This window comes from Pyrus communis, chromosome 8, assembly GCF_963583255.1.
Source record: "Pyrus communis chromosome 8, drPyrComm1.1, whole genome shotgun sequence".
Classification (NCBI taxonomy): domain Eukaryota; kingdom Viridiplantae; phylum Streptophyta; class Magnoliopsida; order Rosales; family Rosaceae; genus Pyrus; species Pyrus communis.
In genome coordinates this window covers 25,487,304-25,511,800 of record NC_084810.1, presented here as the reverse complement: position 1 = coordinate 25,511,800, position 24,497 = coordinate 25,487,304, and the positions used below count along the sequence as shown (strand labels likewise).

Below are 24,497 nucleotides of genomic sequence, written 5' to 3'. Positions count from 1 at the left end.
TATGAGGAAAGTCGCATCATCATATGGGAGGGCCATAGAGAACTGAATTCTAGCCTTCGGATCGAATTAAAAAAGGAGAATCAAGGGCTATATATTAACAAAAGTGCGCATAAGGAAAAAACAGTGTGTAGAAATCATTTCCCGCAGCCGTAGAATACTTTGATGGGCAAACCAAAACACATAAACGAAGAAAAATGCCGCTCTTACCGCAAATTAAGAATTTCGCTTCACATTGGGATGTGGATTCATGATCTCAATAAACATATACGCTATCAAAACTAGATGTTTCACTGTTCTTTCTAGCCTCATTTTCTTTCTACACAAAAACCAGAGTTTCAAGAAAGATCAGAAATAACACGATCACACTTATCTTCTAGAATCTTCACAGCTTCAGTAAATAAGACTTCGGGAGGCAATACCCCAGTCGATTCAATTTTAACTGTGCAAATCAGAGAGCGAGAGAGCGTTAGAACTCTAAAAAACATTCGGTGAAAGAATTTGTTGCTATATTAAAACTTATTGTTCCTATATAAACCTTACGCGTAAGCATCTACATTGAAGATAGCTGGTAAGCTTGTAACTGACAATGATCGAAGTCTGAGCTTACCAGATATTTCAAACTGAATTCGGACGTTCTGAAACCCGAGTAAGTGATTTCAAACTGAAATTTATATAGTTGTGTCATGAGGACTAAAGCTACAATTCTAGGACACCGTCAGCAATGAGAAAGCAAGAGAAATTTATAGTTCCAAACACAGAAGAAATCACTTACAAATGAAATGATCCTTTTTACGCTGCAGAGATATAGAATTCTCCCAACCCTTCCCTTCTCTGATGCACTCCCTGCACAGCATGCAAGCTCGTGGCCTGGCTACAGTTGCCCTTTTCTTGCCTGCTAACCAGTCAAATTATCAATCAAAGCCGCTCCAGAATTGACAAAACAAGGCAAACTGTAACTAAGCAAGTGCAGATATAACAACATTTTTTAAAATCCAAATATTGGGACAAACCCACATGATTGTTTCATTTTTTCGCCATAAAAGGATAATCACTAACCGTTGCCAATATCTTCAATATCGAATACTTTAACTGGGCAAGTTGCCACAAGTTTCTCAGCCATCTCATCTTCAATATCTTGCGATATTATAACCTAATAAGCAATCCAAATCTTTTTATGATTACTTTGACATAAACTTCAGAGTGTTTTCAGAATCACTGAAACAACATCCCCTTACCTCAGGAAGCATCCTATACCAAACGGGGGCAACTGGAGACCATTTTGCATGTGTTTTACCAATGCCCTTAACAGCATGTGCTTCCAGTTCAATTACCTAAAAAGTGGTAAACTAACGTCACTTAAAAGTAAATTCCCAAGAACAGTAAACATTATTGACTACTAGATAGAATAAATACTGAAACTGATAAGATAGTATTTGGGTATAATGCTGCATAACGAAACACTATTTGAAGACGATTGCTCCACAAAATTTAGGAATGTGCTTAAGTTGCAGAGTGAAAAATGCAATCTATGATTTCTGAGCAATGACCATAACTATACAAAACAAATAGCGTGTTTACCTGACCAGGGCCTAGTCTAGCAATTATAATATCTCCACTCGTGGGGGCAATTGGATTGTCGGAAAATTCTGGCAAGGAATCCTGACTGCAAGTAAATGATGTATATGTTTTTTGTTTTGATGACGACTCTGACTTGGTATCTTGTGATTCCAATGGAAACTCACTCCCATTTGGCAACCAAATCAATTCTTTTGACTTTACTGCATAAAAGGTTGCAAAGTCATCATAACCAATATAAAAATTCCCACCAATAGCCTTGAAGAAAGATAGATCTATAAAACTTACTGATAATCTAAGACACAGTACTATACCTGAAATACGCTGCCCCCCTCGTTTACATTGTACATGGAGCTTAAAAACAATGGTGTTCTTCTCATCTGGTGTATTATTTCCTACAAAGTAAAACATGACAGGAAAGAACTCAGTGACTCAAATATGTATAGGAAATAAACAAAATATGAATTTGGTTTACATAAAAGAATGGAAATACCAAACCATAGTACCTGTAAATTCAAATGATCTGGGGTCAACCTTGATCGGAATGAGACCCAACCTGTGGGCAAGTACTTCATCTTGGATTACTGATGTATTGTCTGCAATAAGGACTTTTTCAATAGCCATTGTGGGAACCTGCACTTGTATAATAAAACAAGTTTAGATCACCGTTGGTAATACATAGTGCCAACTGAATAGGAACTCTCATAAACACACCTAGCCTTAATCCAAGGAAACAAGAGAAGTACATACAAACTTCCATCTTATGTACATTTTAAAGCGGGAAAAATATTTAGGAGGGGGGGATTGAATAGCATAAAACTTCTCCCTCCCGTTGATGTACATTATAAAGTAACTCATTTACACAAGTTTTGTTCTTGGAAACAATGATGCAAACTTGTTACGTAAACATGAGAAATTAACCATGCAACCATTCAACCTTATAGAAGTAACAAGTTGAAAACAAAACACTGAAGTATACGGATACAAATTCATTTTCTTGATAGCTCATGCATGATGCTTAAGCAGGAATCACTATGTCAATACAAAGAAGATAACACTTGGGCCCATGAAAATGGTATTCTTAATATAGAACTTATATTTGAACTCCATACAATATTAACCACTGACAAAGCATAATTTAATCAAGTATACTCAAGTATTCATGAATTTAATCAAACCTCAGCTATGAGGATTCTCCGGAATGCGTTGGCAAGTGCTGGATCAATGCCAATCATATCAAACTCCATTTCGTCCTCCGTAAGATTAATAACTTCAACTTTAAAGTTGTCACAGAAGCTATCCAATAAGTTATTATCGACTCTCATTGATGCATAAGCACCATTATACTGAAAAGTATCAGTCTGTAAACACCAAAAGTTAAAACAGTAAGAAATAAGAACACTAAAAACTCATCAATGCATTTCCTCACTCTCACATTGAGAAAAATGAAACAGACTTATAGCTAATATCTACATATGCAGGTCTATGCCACTTAGGCAGATTGCTCACTTCGGTCTCGCCACTTCCACAATTTTTTCAAAGAAAGAATCTTGCTAAAAAAGAATTATTTTCTTCTTCGAAAAATTTACATCTATGCACAAACACGGGTCTAGCTTATGTTTTCTGGTAACCCAATTAGAGAAAAACTCCGAAACCAAAAAAGAAATTCACTTTCCCACATTTTCTTAGCAACCTAACATGACCATCAACAAAAACCAACATCCAAAAGAACCCAAATTTCTACTCAGAACGGTCAAAATTTATCAAAACTAAAAGCAAAACTCCGAAAACGAAAAAAAGAGGGCAGAAACAAAATCATGGGCACGTACAGATTTCTCATTTCAGAAAACAAAAATTGAAAAATGCAAAAAAAGGGATGAAAAACTTGTTACATGAATGGGAGCATCAGCCTTGCACTCGACACGTGTCCTCTGGAATTCGATGTTTGGGGGCAGCCGCCCCATTGGCACATCTGAGAGCTTCTCTATGAACTCCAGCGTGGAGTTCGCCTTCGCAGAGTCTGCTGCTTCGGACTCTGAACTCGACGTCGTATCTTCGGTACTGGACGACATCGTTTCTTCCTTCACCTTCACCGGCCACTTTCAATCTCTCTCTCTCTCTCTCTCTCTCTCTCTCTTCTCCCTCCACCCTCTCTCTTCGTTCTCTATGACTGTTAAATTTAGGGTTTTTGGGGTTTAGTGAGAGCAACAGTATGCAGAGTTTGGAGTTCAGGGTTTAGCAGAGAGAGGGGGACATGAGATGATGCAAATGGGCCTTTCATAATTGCCATGGGCCGGCCTTATTGTAAGGCCTCAAGAGCTTCTCTAGTGACGGTTGAAACGAACAAGGATCCTCTCCGGATTTTCTGGTAGGATTTTGATGATCAATTAATCGTGTCTGTTTATCATATATCGTGTAGTTAATTTTTTTAGGTACTGTTTATATTTAATTTTAAATACAAAATTTAAAATAATTTTTAACCGCATCTTATTTCGGTTGAAACGATTATTATTTCCGCCACGATTGGAATTATATCGAAACGAGTGCTGAAGAGGCTGAGTCTGGGCAGCAAGGACTAGTGGAGATAGCATAGGAAGCAATGGTGCCTGAGACTGCACAAAGAATGCATGAGAATGCTCAGTTGCAGATGAAGAGACTACTTGCTTTTGACGAGCCATAAAGAGTTCCTTGGTGAGTAAAAGACCATGCAAATGCAATTTATTGAGAGAGGTAGATGAGAGACGAAGCATGACTAAATCAACAAAAGGATTCAAATCCATAAGACTATCCATAAAGAGTGGCTGCAATTAGGTCACTAGCAGACACTGAAGCTCCAACAATGAAGGGAATAATTTCTTCAGAGAGAGAAGAATTCAACCATATCAAGAGATTTTGATATTTTTCGTACCACACCTCAAACGTGAATTGAGAGAGTGATCAAGTAGAAGAGGTGCATGACATGGGTCAGATCTATCGATGATTCCAAGAAGTTTGTAACGCCTGAAAATTGGAATGAAGAGAGCATGCCATGGAAGGTAATTAGCACGCTTAAGTTTGATCGGTACCATGCTTTGCTTCCAATGTTTTGGATCGTAAGAGAGGCATACGAATTGGAAGAAAAATTAGGATTTGAGAAAGAGGGATTATGGTTAGGAATCGGTAAATTGAATCAGTTGGAGAAGAAGATTCAGACGGAGAAGCTAATAAAATTTGAAAATTGAAAATAATGTTTAAATTTGAAAATTGAAACAAGCTCGACCTGATAAAATTTGAAAATTGGAAAATAATAAGTTGCTTGGCATGACAAGTTTGGAGATGCTTTATGCTTCCATAGTTTGCTATCCACTCTTTTGAGGGCCTACAGCTTAAAAGTTCTGAACGGAGGAAAACTTTACATGAAACAAAGACATAAAAGAGTCAGACGATGAGAGGCAGATATTATAGCTATGATACCGGGATATGCATGTTTTTCTTGACCTATAGAAGTGTAAAGCTTCACATGAAAAGACATAAGATTCAGTCAAGAAGAGCAATGTTGGTGGTGCCAGGGCACTTAGAACAGATGATGCACTCAACAATTTGCACAAAAATATCAAAGAGCAGCGGATCACACACTGTTATGGTAAAATGTTTTTTCCAGAACTGATTAAATTGCGACGTCAAACATGTTGTAACAATTAAAATATCTGTGTAAGGCATAATGCCTAGTACAAGCGATGTCCTTTCATCTCCTAGCGAAGAGAAAGGTACAAATTCCTCAAGGATTGAAAATCTTCATAGACTTCCGACAAGATCACAACTTCGCAGCTACAGTACGAGTCGTTTTGAAGTCCTAAATCCCACAGTGATGGGAGGACGAACCTTGCATGAGTTTAAAGTATGTTGGATTATTCTCAGGATTTGCAAGAAAAGCGGGAGAAGTAAACCTTGGCCTAGAAAGATTGTCTTCAAAGAATTGCTCTCAAAGCAAGAAAGTGATGAAATTGAGGTTTCACCATAAAACCAATTGGTAATATGAGAAGTAGCTCAAGACCATATAATTACATAGCAAATCTTGTCCCTCACCAATGTGGGACAACTCTCAACACGCCCCCGCACGTGTGGCGGATTTTCAAGCCTACACGTGGACAACAACTGGATGACGTGGAGCGTGTGTGGCCGTTGAGTTTCACATGTAGACAATCTTGCTCTGATACCATGATGAAATTGAGGTTCCACCATAAAACCAATTGGCAATATGAAAAATAATCCAAAATCATAGAAGCACATAACAAATCTTGCCCCTCACTAACGTGGGACAACTCTCAGCAGAAAGAACCAACCCAACTGTGTCAGCCAAATTAACGAAGGCCTCCTGAAACCCCAAAATCTTTAAAACATTTTAACAACTTGAGAAATATTGTGGATTACTTTGATTACGAGAATAAAGATGATTAATAATAATAAAACATTTCTTGAGAAGATGATACCTGGACCTGGAGAATTGGATCGAATAAACCATCAGCTTCAAATCCTTTTCCCAACTATGTCTATGTAAGGGATGTGGGATATTTTGGCATCTCTCTTTAGCACAGGACACCCATGGATCCAAAGTTGCCTAAGTGAAGTTACTCCTCTGGAATGGATATTTTCACTGAAGTAGGTAGACACTCCCTCTGGAATGGATGCCAGCTTTGGACATTTGAAAAGGCTTAGAGATTGAAGGGAAGTGAGGAATTGAATCCCTTGCTGCTCAGTTTCTTCAGATTCGGGAAGCCATGTATTCGGAGATCAGTGAGAGATTTGGGGAGGAGCATCTCTATGTAGACCATGTCGGGTGGAAACGACACCGTATCCGGATCATTGCCGTAGATCCACAACTTTCTAAGAGAGGTGAGTTTGTGCAATCCCCACTCCGACTCCCAGAATGACTTACAGCTCTTGACCTTCCAAATTGTAAGTGATGTGAGTTTGGGGGGAAAGGAGCAACTCAAACCGTCACAGTAGTCAATCATCAATTCCTCAAGAGAGTTGAGATTGTGCATGTTTTTGGGCAACGCCTTCAATTTGTCACAATCGGTGATCTCGACCTCTCTCAAGTTGGAGGCTCTTCTCCCCCCACTCAGTCTTGGGATGGAAACAAAACTTCCACAGTGATATATATCCAACGTTTGAAGATTGATGAGATGGCATAAGCCATCTGGTAAGGATTTCAGATTTTGGCACTTCTAGATCCTAATATATTCAAGACAGTTATTAGTATTGTCGCGGAAGAACTTGTCCTATGCTATAACTCCAGCTGTGGACCCTTAGGTTGAGCCCTAGATTGTCCATGTACCCTTTTTGGAGAGATTAAGTCACTCGTAGTCCTCAGATGTTTTGATTTGAGATTTTTAGTGAGCAAACATCCACCGAAGAAAAAAAAAGATTTGGTATCTGGTTTATTTGAACAATTTGGATGTGTTGGAGAGAATTTGGTTTATATACACCAGGGATTTGATTTGGTATTTTGTTTTTGTGATTGTATCTGTAGTATGGTACTAGATTACCTATGTACCATTGGCGAGATCAAACCGGCGTAGTTAATGGATGAATTGGTTCGGGATTTTCAATGAGTGAATGACCCACTGAAAAAGAAAGATTTGGTATTTGGTTTTTTTGAATGCTCTGGATTTATTTGAGTGAACTTGGCTGAACTAGGGATTCGATTTTGACTTTGTAGGGAAATTGCATCTAAATTGAGTCTCTAGATTGCCTACGCACTCTTAGCGCGGGATCAAACTGACGTAGTTCGAAAATGAATTTGGAATTTAATTTGTGTGGCTTCGTACCATTTGAGAATTTTGAACTTTGGAATTTGATGGGTATTTTGTATCAGCTATTTGCTAACTGAGAATTTTGAAATTTGGAATTTGATAGCTAATGTGTGTCAGCTATTTGCTAACTGACACATGCATTGTAACGCACCATTTTATGTGACTTTGTATGAGTTTCCCACCTGTTATCAGCTAATTGGCATTTAGCTAACCTTAATTTTAAGTTTTGACGACAAGGCCAACTAATCTGGAGGACCGTACACCTTTTTCTGGAGTTTTATTCTTTAAAGGATGGAGCAGCAGCAGCGTGCCAAATTCTTGGAGACATGTTCTATTTTTTATTCAACTTTCGCCAACAAGCTTCTGGGTAATTTCTCTAGGTGAAGGAAGAGAACGTGGGATCATCTCGAATGTCTCCTTCTAGCTGCTTTCTTTTTATTGTTGTTGGCTGGCGATGATAACAGTAAAACTTCATCAAGGTATTGCTTAACTTCGGATTGTTGTTGGCTGGCGATGATAACAGTAAAACTTCATCAAGGTATTGCTTAACCTCGGGCGCTATGTTGAGAACAAATCCCATATCAATTGGAGGAGAGGCATTGCCTGAGCTTATAAGTCAGTTGGTTTACTCCCATACTGCTAATTGCTTTTATAGTAGAATCTCACTCTTTTTTTTCATGGTATACAATGAGACCGGATAACTTCAATCCACCTCACCAAATTGCCAATTTTCCCAGTCCTCAGCCTCCCAGGCCAAGGAATCATATTCAAATTCAACAAAACTCTCCTGCTCACTCAACTCGACACGAGATCCCACGGGCTCCTAATCAACAGTTCAGCAACAGTCTCACATTTGCCTCTGGAAAGTCGGCATCTGATCTTGGAGGAGGAGGACAACTATATGATCCATTCTCGCCCAATTCCGCAAGTCATTAGCAGGGAGGTAATCAGGGAAAGATATGGAAGCAAGAGAATGATCTATTTTTTACTATTATTATTTCTTATACAAGTAACAATGCGGAAGGGGTATTCGACAATAAAACCTGAGGTGCAAGAGTAAAAACACTCTTTTACCCACTTGAGCAATAAGCCCCTTTCCTCTTGTTAATTGCCTAATTCTCGACACATTAAATTAAATGCACTACTCGCTCACAAGTCACAAAATGCTAAAATAAAATAAACTGGGATAGGAAAACGGTGATCCCATAAACATCCATCATAGGGAAGAATTACAAAAGTTTAGGTTTAAGTGGCCTCGTTAAAATCTTGATCGGAGAATACCCAGTGGGAAAAACTCCAACTTAGAAAAGAGTACCACAGTTATATTACAAATCCAGAGAGCTCATACACTAGAGTTGCGAGCAGCGCGGGAGAAGAAACCTTGGCCTAGAAACAGGCATGGTTGTCTTCAAAGAATTGCTCTCAATGCAAACACAAAACCAGCCCTACTGTAGTTTGTCAGCCAAATCCCAAATGAATGCCTCCCAAACAGTCACTCCTGAAACCCCAAAATCTTGAGGACACAAATAAAAAAAAACTTTAAACATTTTACCAACTTGAGGAATATTGTGGATTACTTTAATTATACTATTGAGAAGATGATACCTGGGCCAAGAGACTGGGATCGAATTGACCATCAGCTTCACATCATCTTAAAATCTCTCTACGCTATGTAAGGGATGTGGGATATTTTGTGCCAGTAGCGTCCTTTTCCTCGTTCGCATCTCTCTTCTAGCACAACACACCCATAGATGAGAAGTTGTGTAAGTGAAGGAGGAAGACCCTCTTCTGGAATGGATGCTAGCTGTGGACAATTGGAGAGATGCAGAGATTGAAGAGACGTTAGGGATTGAAAGCCCTTGCTAAGTTTCATCAGATTCGGGAAACCACAAATTAATAGTTCAGTGAGAGATTTGGGGAGAAGCGTCTCCGTGTGGACCACGTCGGGTGGAAACGATACCATATCCGGGTCATTGCCGTAGATCCACAATTTTCTAAGAGAGGTGAGTCTGTACAATCCCCACTCCAACCCCCACAATGACTTACAGCTCTTGACCTTCGAAATTGTAAGTGATGTGAGGTTGGCGGGAAAGAAGCAACTCAAACCTTCACGGTAGTCGATGGTCAATTCCTCAAGAGAGTTGAGACTGTGCATGGCTTCGGGTAACACCTCCAATTTGTCGCAATCGGTTATCTTGATCTCTCTCAGGTTGGAGGCTCTTCTCCCCCCACTCAGTCTGGGGATAGAAACAAGACTTCCACAGTAATAAATATCCAACGTCTGAAGATTGATGAGGTGGCATAAGCCATTGGGTAAGTATTTCAGATTTTGGCACTTCCAGATCCTTATATATTCAAGACAGTGATTAGTGTTGTAGCGGGATAACCCGTCCTCTTCGATTAACTCCAGCTGTAAACAATCGTATATCTCAAGGTGTTTAAGCGTCCTAAGAAGCTGGCCGCTCAATGATAACGACGTCAGAGATTGACATTCCTGGATTTTCAAGTACTCAAGACAAATGTGAGAAGAAGACAACGGAGAAGAACCAACAACCTCCTCATCTACTAGTGATTTCAAACTTTTACAGTCTCGTATCTGTATTCTTCTGAGATTTTGGGGAATCTGGAATTTTGCCAAATATATCAATGAATGGCACTCTGTAATCTTGATGTCTTTAAGAGAATGTGGCAGACTAACATCCGGAAGAGAAACTAGACGTGGACATTTGTGTATGCAAAGCTCTTGAAGAGACGACAACTGATTTAACCCTTTTGGTAGCTTCAAAAGATTGTCGCACTTCTTTAACTCCAGACATTCAAGCTTGCACTCCAGTATTTGCAATTGCAGTAACTCCTCTGCTTCGTTTCCCAATTCTTCAACTAGAAGAGAGTTGTCTTCAATTTCCAAATGGCCAAGAGAAGTCAACTGCTGCAATAATCTACCCTCATTCTTCAATGAAAACATCAGCTCCTCACATCCATTAATCTTCAAATCTCTAACCTTGGTTAATCCCTTTTGGAACAATTCCCCTGTTTGCAGAGACATCAGCTCCGAAATGTTTGAAAGGCACAAGGACTCTAACAACTCAAACTCAACCTTAGCAGCTGTATGCACCAACACTTTACAACAGTCAATGTTTAACTGACGAAGTTGTTTGTAGTTGGCAATTGAAACCACTAATTGTTCACATTTAACAATTCCAAGCTTTACTAAAGAATTGAGGTTCTCCGGCAACTTACCCTCCAGTTTTGAACATTTTTTTACAAAGAGCGTTTTCAGGCAAGGGAAAACACCACTTCCATGATCTAGTTGGAAAGGAAGCCATTCCTTCCAATGCTGCATATCCATAAGCTCAAGAGTCTCTAATAGCGGAAAAGGCGAGATGCACTCTCCATAAAACTCAACACCAACACTTTCCACTGCATTCATTCCTCTAATATAAAGTTCTTTGAGATGAGGCAATTGTCCGAGAGGCGGCAATGATAAACAATTGTTACACTCCTCTAACCGCACAAGCACCATATTAGAGAACAAAGAAACTGCAACCCACGATGAAAATTCCTTTCCGGCATAACTCTTGATGGTGAGCTCCTTGAGCTTTGTATGAGGCTGTAACATGTCAAGCACAACAGATTCCATTTCTCTTGTGTCGCTTGAATGAGACCATTCTAGGACCAACGAATCAAGCCTCTCCTTGCATTTTAAGTTGGCCCTCCGAGCATCCTCGACATCAATCACATTCTCCAATCTTGAGATGCACAATGTCCCACGGAGATGCGATAGGAACTCTATCTCCCTTATCCTTGATCCATCACTCCCACCACTGACCACAAAATTAGACAATGATTGGAGATTCACCAATCTACCCAGTTGTGGAGGCATTCCTCCCAACGAATATGCATCCGAGTTGTTTAGATGGCGCAAATTAATTAGATTACTCATGTTCGCAGGCAATGACTTCAATTTAGAACAACCTTCCAATATTAATGTTTGCAAGCTGTAAAGAGTGCTTGTTGAGTCAGGCAAACTGGTTATATCTGTGTAGGAAAGGTCAAGATACTGTAACAACCTCAAATCACCGATTGAGTTTGGCAGCTCAGTTATTTTGTAGCCATTCAAAGAGAGCACTCGTAAGTATTGCAACTGTGGTAGTAACCCAAAAATAACCTTATGAGACAAATATTTACTCCACCACCTGGAATCTGAAAGCGAAAGTGGCAGGAATGTTCGCAGATGTTCAACTTTACGTAAGTCCTCAAATTTCATGACTCCATCAAATTGACCAGCAATGAAAGACGAATGGCGAGCCCTTCGAAAGCAGGTACGTTGCAAGTTATCACCTTGCTTATCTTCCAACCTAGAACATATTTCTCCTGCTGCCCATTGTGCTAAATCATTAACGAGGTCATGCATTACAAATCGTGAATTGTTTTTGCTTGATTCTTGAAACAACGACCTTGATAATAGCTCTCGAAAGTAGTCACGACCCAAATCCTCCATTTGTTTATTGTCTTCAGGTTTTTGTTGAATCAAACCCTCTGCCATCCACAAAAGGACGAGTTGCTTCTCCCTAAATTCATAGTCGTTTGGAAGTATTGAGCAATAGGCAAAACACCTCTTCAAATTTGATGGAAGATAGTGATAGCTCAATTTTAGTACGGGGAGAATGCCACTCTTATCTGCTATATTCCACAATTTGTTGTTCAATATTTCTTCCCATTCATCTTTTTCTTTGCAACGTAAAAGGCCACCGAGAGTCCTTGCAGCTAATGGTAATCCACGACATTTTTCGACAATTTTTCTTCGAATTAACTCATAATTTACTAGTTTTCCATCGTTAAGTTCCCCGAATGCATGTCGCTCAAATATTTCCAAACAATCATCATCTCTCATGCACTCCAAATTATGGACTCCAGCGGCTCCCATAAACTTTGCAACATTCACATCACGGGTTGTCACAAGTATCTTACTTCCTCCAGCTCCGATGCCAAAAGGGGATTGAAGTCTTGTCCAGAGATCGTATAGATCATAGTCACCTTTGTTCCAAATATCATCTAAAACGATTAAAAACTTTTTTCCTCTTAACTGCTCACTCAAATCATGCTGCATTTTACTGAACTCCTCGACTTCAACGGGTCGGGATGTGATTGATTCAAGAATTGCCCTTGTCACTCGCACAACATCGAAGTCATCAGACACAGATACCCACACCTTTGGCTCGAACTCCTTCATGGCATCATCTTTGTGGTTGAATACAAGTTGAGCAAGTGTCGTCTTCCCGACTCCGGGCATGCCAACTATAGCTACTACACCAAAATTGACAGTACCTGCATGCTCATATTTTCTTGACAACAATTCGATAATCTCCCTTTTGTCATCATCTCTTCCAACAACAAGCTTTTCATTTAACACGCCTGAACTTTGTAAACTTCGTGATTCCTTAGCAGACGTCCCAGTATCTTTCAAGCCAAACTGTTCTTTCCGTTCAGATATGTCTTGCAACCGCTCTGTAATCTTCTTCATTTCGAAGTTCATATCAAACCTCAATTTAACTTTATAAAATGATCTCCATATCTTGTTGCTTATGTTGGCTTGTTCACGTCCCTCTATCATGCGCTTCAATATTTGTGTGGCAAATTTGTCCAACATGTCTTCGATATCATAAGCCAAATCTCTGAGATCATCGAGCCACAGTTTTACAACACCCTCAGTCAGTTGCCTTTCCTCAGCATCACTCAGCACCGCCCCGATTGTAGATAACGTGGTCCTCCACTTCTCCAGCTTCTTTCCGAGACCCCGGAAGTTTACAAAGTAGTTGAGAATCTCGCAAGGGGTCAACCTGTCGAGCAGCATCTGTAGAAACGCCGAAAGAAAAACCTCTCCCAGTGCCATATCAAGCGTGAACAGACCTCCAAGCAATCAAAGAAACAGCGAACCGTTCTTGAGCAATATTGAGGTGCAGAACTCAAGAAAGGAAGAGTAACAGTCAAAGCCTAGTTCCTTGCAAATGTGGAAGCTTGATCTCTTGAGACTCAGAAATATTCACAACTGCACAAATTAAAATTATAAGAACTGATTATTAATGCCTGCGCAATCATAAACAAATTTATAGTAGAAGTGAAATAATCAATCAATGGACTCCTAGTAAGCATATCTAGAGGTACCAATTTAAGACTTGGGATGGCAACATGGTGGATTCAGATCAAGGTTGCCTACATCATAAGTTTGATAACCGTACCGCCATTATGTATACAGTCACTATTACGTTTTATGGAAATATTATTTTCCTTATTATATACAAAATAATCCAACAACTTGATACTGTACGTCTAGAGTGTTGGAAGTATGCCCACAAAGCCACTCATTTGATGTAATAGCTTTTTGGAATACTTGTTGTGTTAAACTTTTATATGTTTAATAGAGGGCAAGGCTTATTGTTAATCACTATTTATAGTATCTTGTGTTTAAGCAATAAGGGAATCCAAGGAATGTATTTGATCTAAGAGACAAGTGATTTAAGTTAGTTAAATTAACGAGACCTTTCTCTTATGTTCATTCCTAAAACGTTCCTAGCCATAGGATTGCCAATTGGGCATTGACAATCCGCTAAGGTTAGTATGTGTTATGTCGACTCAAGCGTGAGTATGAACTAGTCTCAAGTCATTTGGTGTTGGACGCTAAGGCAAACACATAGGTGCTCGAAAGAGTAATCGAGTACACTGAATAACGATCAAACGAGAGTTCTAACATACATGTCATGTGAGAACTCAATAGTTGCAATATGCAAAGTAGTCCTTTGACCTGAGGCATCATTGATGTCTAATGGTTAGGTCCTTGATCTTTGATTATGTCAACGGCATTCCATTGGAGTGTCCACGGCATTGTTGGGGTCAAGCTATCTAGTCATGTAGGCATATGAATGCACAACAAGGGATCTCTAACCTTCCATGATGGAAGGAGAATACTCTAAGATATGATTCGAGAGTCTTTGGCCAAAGTATATGAATATGACTAAGGAAGGTTGTTCCAAATCTTATTCAATTGAATCATATAGAGAAATATCACATTGGATAGTAGACATGAAACACACTATCACTTAAACAATGTGATTAAGAGTATTGTATTAGAGAAGGACCGTATTGCATTGTAGTTGTAACTGGATAGGTTCTCCAACCACTTCTACTTAGCTTGGGTAACCATGACATGCTGCTAGGCGTCACCCATGGTTTGTGGAAGCCCTAAAGATTAGCAAACACTAATTTTAAGGGAGAATTGAAATGTGATTTCAATTCACAATCGATCGTTAAGAGTAACATCGCCCACTACCTCGCTAATTGGAACCTAATGGATCGTACACCGAGTAAGGATATAAGTGAAGAAATTATATGAAATGGATAAGCAATTAAATGGTTTAATTGAAGAATGGTCAAGATTAATTAAATAGTTAATTAAATATACGAAACGTTCGTATTGGGCGTTTAAGTTAGTTTTGGGCTTCGGGGCACAAAAACGTTTTGGTCCACAAGGCCCATTATGTTTAAGTTGTATGACAACTAAAACAAAATGGGCAATTAAGCCCAATAACAACATATTTTCGGCCATAAGGGTGGAGGGTAGTGAACTTGGCTTAATTGCAAGTTTGCCACTCTATTGTGAGGTGGTATAAAGACAACTTTATAGCCATTTCATCCTTAGGGTTTTTTCTAATAGAATTTGGGTGAAACCTATTCTCTCAATTTCTACAAAGAGGCCGGCCACCTTAGGGAAAGAACATCTAGCAATCTTTCTTCCCTAAGTCATCCATTTCATCTTCACACAACATCTTTGGTGTGGAGACTTAGAGACACCAAACTTTTGGTGTTTTGGAGAACAAATCCTCAAATCCTCAAAGAAGAAAAAGGAGCACTAAAAGGGAGGAAATCACAAGGAAGATCCAAGGAGCAAGGAGGTGACTTGAAGGCCCTCCACTTGGGTGAATCCCTTGTGCAATCAAGGATGAGCTTCAAGGGTAAAGAATCTCTAAATTCTTATTCTCTTTAATATTGTTAAAGAGTCTTATGGTTCACCATATACTAGGCTTTGAAAGTCATGGGTTTTATGAATTGTTTTTGAATGCATGCCTACTTTAAAGTGTTATTAGTATGCCTATGTATTCAAATGTTCATGCATGTTCTTAGCTAGGACAAAATTTTTCCTTCAAGTGGTATCAGAGCCTAGGCCTAGTTTATGGTGGATCCTTTTGGGTTTTGTAATTTTTCATAATATGTGATTTAAATGTTGTAAATGTTACAAGCTTTGTTCTTGCTTTGAATATAAATTTTGTTTGAAAATTTAGCATCTCAAATGTTGTAGATGTAGTTCATTAAAGCATGAATAATGGAACTAAAAGTTGGTGCCAAGTGTTTTGGGATTTTCGGCCAAATCCAAAGGGTGATTTTTTGGGTTCATGTTAGGCTTGTTAAAATGGTTTTAAAGTGCTTTTTTGGAACCCCTAAGTACCCTAGGATAATAACCCTCATTTGAGTTGTGAAAATTTGAGTTTTTGGTGAAAGAAAACATCCATGGAGCTATTATGAGTTTTCATGTATGTTCTTCATATTTCTTGAAGTTCTTATCAAGAACAAAAAGTTTTGAAGTTTTGATTCAAAAGTTTTATGTTTTACATAAAGTTTTGATTATTAGTTGATGGGTGATGATTATTGGTGAGAAATGATTAAATGGCTTTAATTATGTCAAAGATATATTTTTGAATATTAGTTGATGGATGATGATTGTTGGTAAGAAATGATTAAATGGTTTTAATTATATCAAAGATATATTTTCTTTTCAAACCATCCCCACCATCTTTAATCTCACCCACCAAAATCCACTTACAAAATTCTTTTTATCAAAAATCTCTATAACAACTATCCTTGGCCGGCCACCCCTCTAGTGGGGTGCTTTTGTGCAATTAAATAAAGTTTTGATACTTTTGTGTATTTGTATTTTGGCCCAAAAGTTTGTGTTTTTGCAAAATGGCCCAAATAAAATGAGAACAAAAATTGTTTTGTCTCTTTAATGAGAATTGGATTTTCATTATATTTAGTTCCATTTAAATCAATTCTATGGATCCAAAAACCAATTGTTTAAAGTTGCTTTCTTAGTTAATTTAGTTAATTAAGAAAAGGGTGATTATGAACCAAAGGCCTCGATAATTGAGCTATGTGATTGGCCGATTTACATTATGAATGATTGGGTTTTAAGTAATGTAGATTTGAATGTAATTTGATTAATTCAAGTTGTTGTAAAGGGCATAAGCCCATTATTTGTTTTGTAAAAGGGCATAAGCCCTTCTTATTATTTCATGTATTCCTCTTTGTTTATATGTATGCAAATTGGAATAGTTGGGTCCAACGCCCAATAGGAAATAACGGTTTAATTGGATTAAACGCGTAACTAAAATCAACAACTATCTACCTTAAACCCAAGGTCCAACACAAGGCTCGTGTTGGATCAAATCAAACGGTTCATAATCATCCTAAAACCTAAAACGACTATATAGTCCATATGAGGATGCAATGCGTTCGTTAGTAGTTCCATATAGTCTCGCTTGTTTCAACGAAACAGTGGGAGTATTATATGCTACTAATTCATATTAACTTGGACCAATAGTTGTGATAGGCCCATGTTCTTTTAATATGATTAAAATGTTTTTGATGTAGCCCAACACTACTCCCTCAAATAAAATGGATATTAAGTTGATAAGCGAGAGATGCTTTGAACATCTCTTCGTAGGCCTTCCACCGTGGTGGGCTCCAATCGTTTGTGACTTGTACACCGGCTTCACCCTATCATGGGGGAGTACAAAGTGCATGCTTACACTCAGGAGGAGTCCATAAACATATGATGAGGTAAGTGTAGGCAACGAGGATAGCCAACATCGTATCATCGTGAGGTTATTCTTGAACCCCTACACGAACTAAGCATGGTGGGAATAACTTAACTAAGTGCAATGGTGCCAACATCGTATCATCGTGAGGCAACATTCTCTAGAGGCCAAATAAGATGGGTAATTACAAACGTTGTAAATGAGTAAAGCGTTATTCTCTCATCATTATTTTTGCTAACCAACATCGTATCATCGTGAGGTGGGCTTGGTAATGGTGAGTCTCCCATGCCCCGCTAAGAGTTCAATATAACTCTCGAATTCCATTGAGGGATATGGAGTTTGCCAAAAATAGTGGGTGGTACTATTTGATTCAAGACCCAATCAAGTAGTTAATCAACAATCTAATACGATTTCTGTTATGTTATGTAGTTAACGACATGCCTAAAATACTACCCACCATTATACTTGACAAAATGGCCTAAGACTTTTTCCTTGCATATCTCTCGGATGATTTCACTAAGTTTATTGTAAACTATAAAGTGAATAGATTCGATCATACTTTTAACGAGATGATTGACATGTGCTGTAAATTTGAAAAATGTTTCAAAAAGGACAGTGGGAGTGAGAATGCAAAAACAAGGAAGAGGTTACATAAGAAGAAGGCAAAGAAATCCAAAGGAACATGCTTTCATTGTGGAAAGGATGAACGTTGGAAGAAGAAATACAGGGTGCGCATTGCGAGCCTTATGACACGAACTTTTGAAGAGACTATTTCGGTCATAGAAAGTGCTTTTACAGTGAGCTCCAATTCCTGGATATTTGATTCAGGCGCTAGTCAACATATCTGTAATACGATGCAGGGACTAGTAGGGAGCAAGACACTACGCAATGGGGAGATGGTTGTGCGAGTTGGGAACGGCGCTAAAATCTCTGCAAAAGCAATAGGCACCTACATGCTTAACCTACCCTCTGGGGAAGTCCTGGAACTTAAAATTTTTTTATATTTTCCTTCATGTATAAAGAATTTGATTTCTATCTCTAAGCTTTTACGAGATGGGCACTCAGTATTGTTTGACAAAATGAGTTGCACTTTATACTTGAACGGTCGTATTATCTCTCATGGTAATATGATAGAGGGACTTTTTCACCTAGAGACGAATAGTGGGATGCACTGTATTGAAAGCGGGAATACCTCAAAACCCAAAAGGGCTAGAGAAGAAGTTAACCAAGAAAGGATGTGGCATCTTAAACTTGGACATGTGAACCTTGAAAAGATTCGCAAGATTTCGAAAGACGGATATGTCCGCCCATTAGGTAATGACCAGATGGGTACTTGTGAATGCTGTTTGAAAGGGAAGATGACCAAATCTCCATTCACTGGGAAAGGAGAGCGTGCCACTGAAATTCTAGGGTTAATCCACACTGACGTATGTGGACCTATGTCTACTACGTCGAGAGGAGGTTTCTCCTACTATATCACATTCACCGACGATCACTCTCGGTTTGGCTATGTGTATCTTATGAAGTACAAGTCAGAATCCTTTGAAAGGTTCAAAGAATTCAAGAATGAAGTTGAGAAGCAAACTGGGAAACAGATAAAAATCCTAAGATCAGATCGAGGGGGTGAATATCTGAGTAATGAATTCCTAGATTATCTCAAAGAGTGTGGAATAAAATCACAGTGGACTCCACCGGGAACTCCACAACTTAATGGAGTTTCTGAAAGGAGAAATCGAACCTTGATGAACATGGTTCGTTCTATGATGAGTTCCGCTGATCTGCCAGTAACATTCTGGGGATATGCTCTATATACAGCAGCTTACTTGCTTAATAGAGTACCTTCCAAATCAGTTTCACAAACGCCCTATGAGATATGGCATAGTAGAAAGCCAAGTCTTAATCACATTAAGATTTGGGGTTGTGAAGCATATGTCAAGAAGCTTGAAGCTACTAAGCTTGAAGCGAGATCAGAAAGGTGCTATTTTGTGGGATATCCTAAAGAAACTATGGGATATGAGTTCTACCATCCTGACGACCAGAAAGTCTTTGTCGCCAGAACTGCTAAGTTTCTAGAGGACGAATTTGTTCTCAAAGAAACTATAAGTAAAACGATGGAAATTAATGAGATTAATGATGAACCACAAACAAGCACACGACATGTTGACAACCCTGTTCCTGAACCCCTAGCTCCACGTAGATCTGAACGGGTCAATAAGCCACCTAGAAGGTATGGCTTAGACAATGACTTTGCGGAATTGCACCTTCTAGGTGACAATGACACAAAGGAAGACCCTAGAGACTACACTGAAGCAATGTCCGACATTGATTCAAAGAGATGGCAAGAGGCCATGAAATCCGAGATGGATTCCATGTATCAAAATCAAGTCTGGACTCTTGTAGACCCTCCAGAAGGTATAGTACCTGTTGGAAACAAATGGATCTTCAAGAGGAAAATAGGCGTTGATGGGAACGTGGAGACTTATAAGGCTAGACTAGTAGCCAAGGGTTACAGGCAAAGAGAAGGGATTGACTATGAAGAAACCTTTTCTCCTGTAGCCATGATTAAGTCCATTCGGATTTTGCTTGCTATAGCTGCGTACCATGATTATGAAATCTGGCAAATGGACGTGAAGACAGCCTTTCTGAACGGCTACCTAGAGGAAGAGCTTTATATGGCTCAACCCGAAGGTTTCGTGTCCAAGTCTGAAAAGACTAAGGTATGCAAGCTTCAAAGGTCCATTTATGGACTTAAGCAAGCCTCCAGGAGCTGGAACATTCGTTTTGATACTGAAATCAAATCGTTTGGTTTTACTCAAAACGAAGACGACAATTGTGTTTATCAAAAAGTCGTTGGGGAAGCAGTTGTATTCCTAGTGTTATATGTAGATGACATATTACTATTCGGGAATGACACTGCAGTACTTTCTTCTGTAAAAGTGTGGTTGTCCAAAACCTTCCACATGAAAGATTTAGGAGATGCGTCTTATGTACTTGGGATAAAGCTCTATCGTGATAGATCCAGAAAATTAATTGGATTATCCCAATCTATGTACATTGATAAGGTGCTAAGTAGGTTCCAGATGGAACAATCTAAGAAAGGTATTCTTCCTGTAGGACATGGAATTCATCTTTCTAAGTCCATGGGACCTAAGACTCCTGAAGAGATACGGCATATGAATATGATTCCTTATGCTTCCGCCATAGGAAGTCTTATGTATGCCATGATATGCACAAGGCCTGATATCGCATATGCTGTGAGCATTACTAGTCGATATCAATCTAACCCAGGATCAGAACACTGGGCAGCTGTCAAGACGGTCCTTAAGTACTTAAGAAGAACTAAGGACATGTTCCTCGTTTATGGAGGAGCGACAGAGTTGAGAGTGGAAGGCTATACAGACGCAGATTTCCAATCTGACGTCGATGATAGAAGTTCCAACTCCGGATATGTATTCACTCTAAATGGTGGGGCTGTCAGCTGGAAAAGCAAGAAACAAAGTGTAATTGCTGATTCCACGACAGAGGCTGAATATGTCGCTGCAGCTGAAGCCGGCAAAGAAGCGTTCTGGATGAAGAAGTTCATCACTGAACTTGGAGTGGTTCCAACCATTACATCACCAGTAATTTTGTACTGTGATAATAGTGGGGCGATAGCTCAAGCCAAGGAACCCAGGGCACATCAAAAGAACAAGCATTTTGATAGGCGCTTTAATATCATTAGAAGATATGCTGCCGAGGGGAAAGTCAACATCCTCAAAGTTGCTTCAGCCGATAACGTAGCAGATCCACTAACGAAGCCAATGTCTCAAATCCAACTTGACCGTCATATGGAAAAGATGGGTATTAGATACATGGGAAGATGGCTTTGAGTGCAAGTGGGAGATTGTTGGAAGTATGCCCACAAAGCCACTCATTTGATGTAATAGCTTTTTGGAATACTTGTTGTGTTAAACTTTTATATGTTTAATAGAGGGCAAAGCTTATTGTTAATCACTATTTATAGTATCTTGTGTTTAAGCAATAAGGGAATCCAAGGAATGTATTTGATCTAAGAGACAAGTGATTTAAGTTAGTTAAATTAACGAGACCTTTCTCTTATGTTCATTCCTAAAACGTTCCTAGCCATAGGATTGCCAATTGGGCATTGACAATCCGCTAAGGTTAGTATGTGTTATGTCGACTCAAGCGTGAGTATGAACTAGTCTCAAGTCATTTGGTGTTGGACACTAAGGCAAACACATAGGTGCTCGAAAGAGTAATCGAGTACACTGAACAACGATCAAACGAGAGTTCTAACATACATGTCATGTGAGAACTCAATAGTTGCAATATGCAAAGTAGTCCTTTGACCTGAGGCATCATTGATGTCTAATGGTTAGGTCCTTGATCTTTGATTATGTCAACGACATTCCATTGGAGTGTCCACGGCATTGTTGGGGTCAAGCTATCTAGTCATGTAGGCATATGAATGCACAACAAGGGATCTCTAACCTTCCATGATGGAAGGAGAATACTCTAAGATATGATTCGAGAGTCTTTGGCCAAAGCATATGAATATGACTAAGGAAGGTTATTCCAAATCTTATTCAATTGAATCATATAGAGAAATATCACATTGGATAGTAGACATGAAACACACTATCACTTAAACAATGTGATTAAGAGTATTGTATTAGAGAAGGACCGTATTGCATTGTAGTTGTAACTGGATAGGTTCTCCAACCACTTCTACTTAGCTTGGGTAACCATGACATGCTGCTAGGCGTCACCCATGGTTTGTGGAAGCCCTAAAGATTAGCAAACACTAATTTTAAGGGAGAATTGAAATGTGATTTCAATTCACAATCGATCGTTAAGAGTAACATCGCCCACTACCTCGCTAATTGGAACCTAATGGATCGTACACCGAGTAAGGATATAAGTGAAGAAATTATATGAAATGGATAAGCAATTAAATGGTTTAATTGAAGAATGGTCAAGATTAATTAAATAGTTAATTAAATATACGAAACGTTCGTATTGGGCGTTTAAGTTAGTTTTGGGCTTCGGGGCACAAAAACGTTTTGGTCCACAAGGCCCATTATGTTTAAGTTGTATGACAACTAAAACAAAATGGGCAATTAAGCCCAATAACAACATATTTTCGGCCATAAGGGTGGAGGGTAGTGAACTTGGCTTAATTGCAAGTTTGCCACTCTATTGTGAGGTGGTATAAAGACAACTTTATAGCCATTTCATCCTTAGGGTTTTTTCTAATAGAATTTGGGTGAAACCTATTCTCTCAATTTCTACAAAGAGGCCGGCCACCTTAGGGAAAGAACATCTAGCAATCTTTCTTCCCTAAGTCATCCATTTCATCTTCACACAACATCTTTGGTGTGGAGACTTAGAGACACCAAACTTTTGGTGTTTTGGAGAACAAATCTTCAAATCCTCAAAGAAGAAAAAGGAGCACTAAAAGGGAGGAAATCACAAGGAAGATCCAAGGAGCAAGGAGGTGACTTGAAGGCCCTCCACTTGGGTGAATCCCTTGTGCAATCAAGGATGAGCTTCAAGGGTAAAGAATCTCTAAATTCTTATTCTCTTTAATATTGTTAAAGAGTCTTATGGTTCACCATATACTAGGCTTTGAAAGTCATGGGTTTTATGAATTGTTTTTGAATGCATGCCTACTTTAAAGTGTTATTAGTATGCCTATGTATTCAAATGTTCATGCATGTTCTTAGCTAGGACAAAATTTTTCCTTCATAGAGCACAATAAAACACACCATATAATGGCGTTCTACAACAATGTCGGAAAACAACCATGCCTTTGCATCCCATTATGGGTTCAATGCCCACCGATCTCCTTCCCCTAACAACTAACAATTTTACCGACAACACTATTGTTTGTCAAAAAAACATCATATGATATTACTCAATAACAAAATACAAAAAAACACGCCAAATAAATTTGAAAGACAAGGACAAAGAAAAACTCAATATTGCAAAATTCATATAATAGTATATATTATTTTTATAAATTTTAACATGTTGAACGGATAAATGGGTCAGTTTTGGGATTACCCGTAACTGTAGGGATTCTTGCAATCCTACGTTTCAAGACTCGAAACTTGCACGAATATTGGATATGATCTGTAGCAAGGAAGTCTGTCAGGTCATGACGGCACTTGTTTGCATGGATCAGTTTGCACTTACGATCAACAATTCCAGAGTGAATGATGGAATAAGTAAGGCAGGCTGAAAATTGCACAAATTGTATAGCTGGTTATTGATGAAATAATTAAGTATACAAACTTGAAGGAAAATGAAATAATTAATCTATAGCTGGTTATTGATGAAATAATTAAGTATACAAACTTGAAGAAAAATGAAATAATTAATCTATAAATAATGGATTTGGCATATATAGTTGCAAGAGGAACTTACTGCGTTCAAGTTTTCAGATGATGATGAAGATGAAAGGACATGGAAAATCAACAGATCTAGACTACTTTAGAGCTCTTCAATTTTCGATAACTAGGCGTTGACTTGAAATGAAAGACAGTAACAAATCTTCCTCTTTCTGCCTAAAACAGTCTTAGATTCCTCTTTTTTCTTTATCTTTAATTTTCGTGGGGTCATATTGTTTTATCGTTTTTAATTGCTTTCTTATCTCCCAAGTTATGCACGGTTATATTTTTTTTTTCCTTCCTTTGTATGAGAGATTTCGGGGGATGTGTACCAAACATGAAACTTCGGATGAAAGGGTGACTATTTGTAAACAACTAAGCTATATTCTATTGGAACACTGATTATATTAATTTTGTGGGATAATGTTAGAGAAACTAAAATTTTAAATTATATTTACAAACCAAATGATGTATCACTAATAAAAAAAATAAGCACGTTAATCAACATTTAAGTAATAATCCAATCATCAACATTCACATCATTTGATTTACAAAATTTGATTTCCCTAACATTATCCTATTTTGTGAAGGTGTTTGGTTCAATTTTCCTACTAGTTGTTGTTATAATGGTTTGGGATGCGGTTTTTTTTTTTTTTTTTAATAGTTTTGTGATGGTGAGAAGAGAGTGGAAGTGCATGAGTCGAAGAGGGAGGGGAAGCACTGGGTGCAGAGAAGGGAGGAGGAAGAGGGTGGATGTGCAGATTCGAAGAGGGAGGGAGAGCACTGGGTGCAGAGGAAGAGAAGGGAGGGTGGGATTTGGGGAATAAGGGTTTTTTTTTTTTTTTTTTTTTAATTTCCACGTGGAT

The 24,497-nt window shown here is 38.6% G+C and overlaps 2 protein-coding genes and 1 pseudogene across 5 annotated transcripts; all 3 read right to left on the bottom strand.

Moving 5' to 3' along the window:
* Positions 1-187: 187 nt before the first annotated feature.
* LOC137743569 (uncharacterized) lies at positions 188-3,755 on the bottom strand. Of its 4 annotated transcripts, none has more exons than XM_068483489.1 (10): positions 3,468-3,755; positions 2,754-2,936; positions 2,082-2,208; positions 1,890-1,970; positions 1,579-1,778; positions 1,236-1,331; positions 1,057-1,150; positions 773-892; positions 608-696; positions 188-439 (listed from the first exon to the last, which is right to left on the bottom strand). In XM_068483489.1, the coding sequence occupies exons 1-10, from the start codon at positions 3,645-3,647 to the stop codon at positions 383-385; spliced, it is 1,227 nt and encodes a 408-aa protein (XP_068339590.1). In that variant the 5' UTR covers positions 3,648-3,755; the 3' UTR covers positions 188-382. The 4 variants fall into 4 exon arrangements, with proteins under 4 accessions (XP_068339590.1, XP_068339591.1, XP_068339592.1 ...); XM_068483492.1 differs by having other exon boundaries at positions 354-439; positions 608-661; XM_068483490.1 differs by lacking the exon at positions 608-696 and having other exon boundaries at positions 773-895.
* A 2,326-nt stretch (positions 3,756-6,081) lies between these two features.
* On the bottom strand, positions 6,082-7,950 carry LOC137743225 (putative disease resistance protein At3g14460; annotated as a pseudogene).
* Positions 7,951-8,496: 546 nt separating this feature from the next.
* LOC137741368 (putative disease resistance RPP13-like protein 1) lies at positions 8,497-23,793 on the bottom strand. The gene is made up of 4 exons (XM_068481087.1): positions 23,669-23,793; positions 23,306-23,479; positions 8,976-13,419; positions 8,497-8,883 (listed from the first exon to the last, which is right to left on the bottom strand). Exon 3 carries the CDS (start codon positions 13,261-13,263, stop codon positions 9,034-9,036), a length of 4,230 nt encoding a protein of 1,409 aa, XP_068337188.1. The 5' UTR covers positions 13,264-13,419; positions 23,306-23,479; positions 23,669-23,793; the 3' UTR covers positions 8,497-8,883; positions 8,976-9,033.
* Positions 23,794-24,497: the final 704 nt, after the last annotated feature.

What these genes read in the sequence shown, in the direction of transcription:
- LOC137743569 (XM_068483489.1), bottom strand. Translation starts at nt 3,647, where the DNA reads ATGTCGTCCAGTACCGAAGATACGACGTCGAGTTCAGAGTCCGAAGCA. An exon ending in TAAAAAGGATCATTTCATTT is followed by an intron (nt 697 to 772) that starts GTAAGTGATTTC and finishes CTAGAATTGTAG; the next exon opens with CTTTAGTCCTCATGACACAA. An exon ending in AATTCAGTTTGAAATATCTG is followed by an intron (nt 440 to 607) that starts GTAAGCTCAGAC and finishes TGATTTGCACAG; the next exon opens with TTAAAATTGAATCGACTGGG.
- LOC137741368 (XM_068481087.1), bottom strand. Translation starts at nt 13,263, where the DNA reads ATGGCACTGGGAGAGGTTTTTCTTTCGGCGTTTCTACAGATGCTGCTC.